Below are 5,177 nucleotides of genomic sequence, written 5' to 3' on the forward strand. Positions count from 1 at the left end.
CGGAGCCGAATGTCGCAAAAGTTTAACTTTTGCTTTGACTTCAGTTCTGACCCGTTTTAGTGCAATGTAGATATGCCTTAGGACTCTCTTAGGACCAGGTCACGTGATGGTATCACCCTCTGTGACCGATTCGTTGTTTGTCCGAGTCTTTTACGCATTTCCGTTAATTACTTAAAAGTTTTAAAAGTTGACCGTAACGCCCTTTTTAAAATAAAACGAGTATTTCGGACACGTGAAGGGACCATATCCTTGCTTACTAAATTCTAAGCATGTCCCTAAAGTTTCACGCCAATCCGAGGTCTAGAATGGGAGTTATGCTAAATAGCGCATTTATAAGAAACTTTTGTAATAAACGGCGCAATTAGCATAACGCCTACCTAAACCAAGATTTCGTCACCAAAACTTTTACCCACTGTAGTAAAATAATATTTTGGGATTTTTAAAGATTTTTAATTAATTTTAACCTGCTCATAACCTGTGGTTATGGCTACGGTTCGGTAAATACCGAATATGCCCTTTTTGGCCAAAACTTGAGTTCTACAAGGTCTTTTGACCCGATTCCAGTTGCTACTGATTTTAAATAATAAATAAGATATTTTAGACTTATTAAACTGATTGGGAAACTCAGGTTTCCTGTAGAACTCAGAAAGCCCTTTAAAAGTCTTTAAAATGACCGGAAAACCCCTACGGGGTGTATAATGAACTAAAACTCGTTACGGGCATTATGGAAGGTATCCCACTGATACCACAACCTCTTTAAAGTATATTGACTTAGGAAAACAGTGTAGGACTCCTACGGTTACCCGTTGCGCCTATTGCGCGCACGGTTCGGCTTATGTAACTAGTTTACATAAATTAGCCGATACGGGTCAAACTATATCATTTTGACCCCAAGATTCATAGTGTGAATAATAAACCCGTATAAAACAAGTCTCCGAACTTGTTGGGTCAGAATCACATTCCATTCTCTGTTTTCGCCTTTCACGCGATTAAACCGTATCTATCCCTCGAAACTGACCGGTCTAGGCTACGGCTAATATAAAGACCCGTTAGGATTCTAATAGGTTATTTTAAAACCTTCGTTCCAGAATAGGAGCCCCAGTAAAAGATATCTGTGATTTAACCGATTAAGGACAATACTTGCAAAGGTAAATACTTTTAACTTATTTTCCCTTATACGGGCTTGGGTTACGGTATATAAAATACCGCTTGATTGAGTATCAAATCTTCCATCGCTTAGGTGGTTAATTGAATAATTTGATCGGCTCATTTAAACAGTCTTGTTACTTAAAAGCCTTTGGGGGGTTAATGACCATGTCCCGGATATCCTTGGCATCATTCGAAGAAATGGCCACGACCTTGACAGTCGGGTGTAGGCGTACACCCGGTATTATGTCTATACTATTAAAAGACGTAGCCGATGGTTTACCCACCTCGGTTTTACGCAATGTGGTGTGTCTATTGATCTTTAACCCGGACTAGATCCGGGCTACTGAACGCATAGAAGGAACATGTAATTCGTTCACAAGATTATAATTTTAAATAATTCTCCCAAGTTATAAAAGAATTTGTGTCTCGTGCATTCAAATCAATTTTAATAAACATTTTACAAAAGTGTCGGTTGAATGTATTTACCAGTGTAAACTGACATATTTTCCCAAAAAGATTAAGTGCAGGTACTACACGTAATCGGCTGGCAATAGCTCCTTAGCATCTTAAGAAGTCTCGCAAGCTTGATGTCTTATCTGTTGAACAACATTTTTATTTATTTTGATCCCTCCTGTGGATACTATTCAACTACTTGTGATACATTTGATATTACAATAAATGGTTGAATCATATTTATATTTATGCATCCGCTGTGCATTTATATATTGTGGTTTGACTATATTGTTGCCAACTACGTCACGGTAATCCCCCACCGGGCCCACCGGTGATACACGTGGAAATCGGGGTGTGACAAATACATTAGTAAAATGACAACTTTACCCCCATGTGCCTTGCACATGACTGCATTTAACAACAAAAATTAACTGGGTTTGGCTTAAAGGACATAACATGCAAGATTTTGAAACATTAAGGACAAAACTCATCAATTTTAAAGGTAAAGGACAGCGCCTGAAATTTGGGACAAACATAAAGGACAAAACTTGTAATTTACTCTTAATTTTAATTGGGTTTCAAAATTTCAAAACTGTTGTGAATTATGTTGTTCAACCAATATTTACCAGTTTTGGATGTGTATTAGAATTATGAAAATGACAAAAAAATAATAATAATAATAACAAAAGTCTAGGATTAAAATGGTAGAACAAAAAACTATTTGATTATCACCATCATCACCCTCCATATAGACGCCACATTAGGGGAGGAGCTTAGTGGAAACCGAGGGGTGCAAACCACCCCCCCAATATATATATATATATATATATATATATATATATATATATATATATATATATATATATATTGCCTAATAGTTTTTGTTGGAGAATTTAGTAAACAACAGATAATCTGAGAGGCGTGTGATCACTTTCAGATCAAATTATTTCGGTGGTTCTTCCGAATAATTCAATCGGATACAACTCAAGTGGAGAAATCGAACTTTCATATGTTTATACGATAAATCCATAAGAACCAGAAGCGTAACTAAAAACTAGATTTTGAATTCTGGGGATAATTCTGCAGGCAACTGCCTCTAGCTAGTTATTATCTTTTTGAATTTAAATTGCCTCCCTTAATTTTGCATCTTGAAAATATGAGATATTTCTAAAAAAATATTTTCCTTCTAATAGAGCAATTTAATTAAAAATAAGAGATATTTCTTAATTTTGCATCTCGGCCCTAGCCATGGGTTTGTCCCTTGGACCCCGTTAGGGGTGCTGCCCTCGAACCCCCTCCAAGGAGCAACTGCCCCCTTGAAGCCTTCATTGATTAGGGGTTTCACCCGAACACTTAGAATTATAATAACTCAAATAAACGTGCAATCACGCACCTCCTAAATTACTTAATGTATATTACAATTCACTTTAGTGACCAAGTTAATCTCGATTACACTAAAATATCTAACAGTTACTTTTCTAACAACTTAAATGGATTATAAGATTTTACAACAACAAAACAATATCAAAACTTAAACTTAAAGTGCTTTGAAAAAAACAATGTTAAACTAATTTTAAACTTTTATTTTAATATTTTTTCTATCCGATAGAAATTGGGCTGGAAATCAGATTTAAATTTCTAATCAGAATAATCAGGCTAGTACTTAGTAGCAATGTAACCCATCGAAAAGCCCACACCTTTTTACATTCCGTGGGCTCAAACGACTGTTACTACCACAAAAGAAAAAACCATTGGACCCAACGTAGATCCACGGTCCACCCACCAAGGCGCACAAAAAAAAACCTGAACCCAAAATAAAATACCCGAACCTGGGTATTGGAAAAACCGAGTATTGGGTACCCGAACTCGTACCTGACCCTACCCAAAGCGTATTCTCCAGGTATGACCTTCAACTACAAAACCCGAACCCGTAACCAGTTTTTCTTAAACCCGAAAAATACCGTAAGCCCAGTTATAATGAATACCGATACCCGGGTTTTGTAAATACTTATACCCAGGTTTTTTGAATAACCGAAATTCACTGATTTGTGCAGCCCTGCCCCTTAAAAACCCCATCTATATCAGAAAAAATACCAGAAAATAGGGTATTACAATACTCGGGTGTAGGGTACCGGTTCCATACCCTACCCGGTTCCACAACCGGATCACTGATGGATCCTACCGATGACACAATCAATAGAAGCTTCACCGACATATCACCAACAAATATTACCTCAAATCAACGATGGATGTTTCATTCATGGATCCCGCACACACAAATGATATATTCGTTCGTGAAATCTAGTAAGATTTACAATGTAATTAATTAACATTTTATATACACATCTTAATGTAATTAATTTCTAATATAATCGATAATTTTGAAGACAGTAATGGAATAAATACCAAACTAAGCACATACCTAAAAACATTAAGTTCAAATACTTAGCTAGATGTGAGTTTGATCAAACACACCCCTTTTACATATACAACAACGTTTAGTACAAAGATCAGTAGCTTTTATTTTATTATTATCAGTTTTATCACATAAATTTACATCATGTCATTATGCCTTCTTGAACATGACCTTAAGAGGCTTATTATTCAAAACCAAACTTCTACGCCCTTTTTCGCCGATAGAAGAACCAATATCCGCACAAACCGGCTTGCAAGTGTGGCACACCGAGGGGCAGTATACTAGCTTATAGTGAGCCTCGTACTTCTCTATCTTGAACCAATTATCTATGGTTCCCTGCCCTGGCCGTCCTAAGATCCCCCGACTTGACAAAGTCCTTTGCCCGTTAAACAGGTTGACCTGCCAAACTGTGTTTGGAGCACACGTATATAGATCATTGAACTTAATGTTAAGATCAATAGATTCGCGAATGATGCCATCTTTGTTGGCGGGTATTAAATTTAAGGGTAGCCCATTTCTCACTTGGCTAACTTCTTGCACCACTTCAAGCGGGCAGAGTTGCCCGCTTCCACGGGCTAGGGTTAGGCCCCCGCCCCCACCATGTGTGGCGGGTAAGATGTAGTAGTTAGTGTGAGATCGGAGGATGTTGCCATCGGTGTCGCGAATAGGATTTTGTCGGAATAGGCATGAGGAAAGTGAGAGTGTTGACAAGAGAATTAAAGTGACTAAAAGTTTCATCATTTTGTGGATTAGTGTATGATGGTGGTATCATGTATTTATAGTCGTGTAGATCTAAAATAAAACTATATATGGATGATCGATGTATTGTTATGTGTCGAATACAAACACACGTTGGCTAAAAATATACATCAAAGGCGGATGTGACGCACAATCCGACACTATATGTAGTTTGGTTTGTTATAAAAGGATAACATTTCAGTTAATAATAATTTTATAAATATGTAGTATGGTTTGTTATAAAAGGATAACATTTCAGTTAATAATAATTTTATAAAAAAAGATCATTAAAATAACATGTTAGGCTGAAAAAGTTATCAAGATAAACATGGAAGTTTTAGTCTTTATAAACAAACCGAATGAGGAGAGGGCAAATAAGCATTGTTTGCAAAGATGATAAAGGTGGTGTTTGTTTTTCTAT

General features: G+C 36.6%; 1 protein-coding gene across 1 annotated transcript; it reads right to left on the reverse strand.

Annotated features, from left to right (window-relative positions):
- Positions 1-4,080: 4,080 nt before the first annotated feature.
- LOC110919154 (kunitz trypsin inhibitor 5) lies at positions 4,081-4,759 on the reverse strand. Its single transcript, XM_022163434.2, has one exon. It carries the CDS (start codon positions 4,757-4,759, stop codon positions 4,169-4,171), a length of 591 nt encoding a protein of 196 aa, XP_022019126.1. The 3' UTR covers positions 4,081-4,168.
- Between the last annotated feature and the right edge of the window lie 418 nt (positions 4,760-5,177).

Source organism: Helianthus annuus, chromosome 7 (genome assembly GCF_002127325.2).
Source record: "Helianthus annuus cultivar XRQ/B chromosome 7, HanXRQr2.0-SUNRISE, whole genome shotgun sequence".
Classification (NCBI taxonomy): Eukaryota; Viridiplantae; Streptophyta; class Magnoliopsida; order Asterales; family Asteraceae; genus Helianthus; species Helianthus annuus.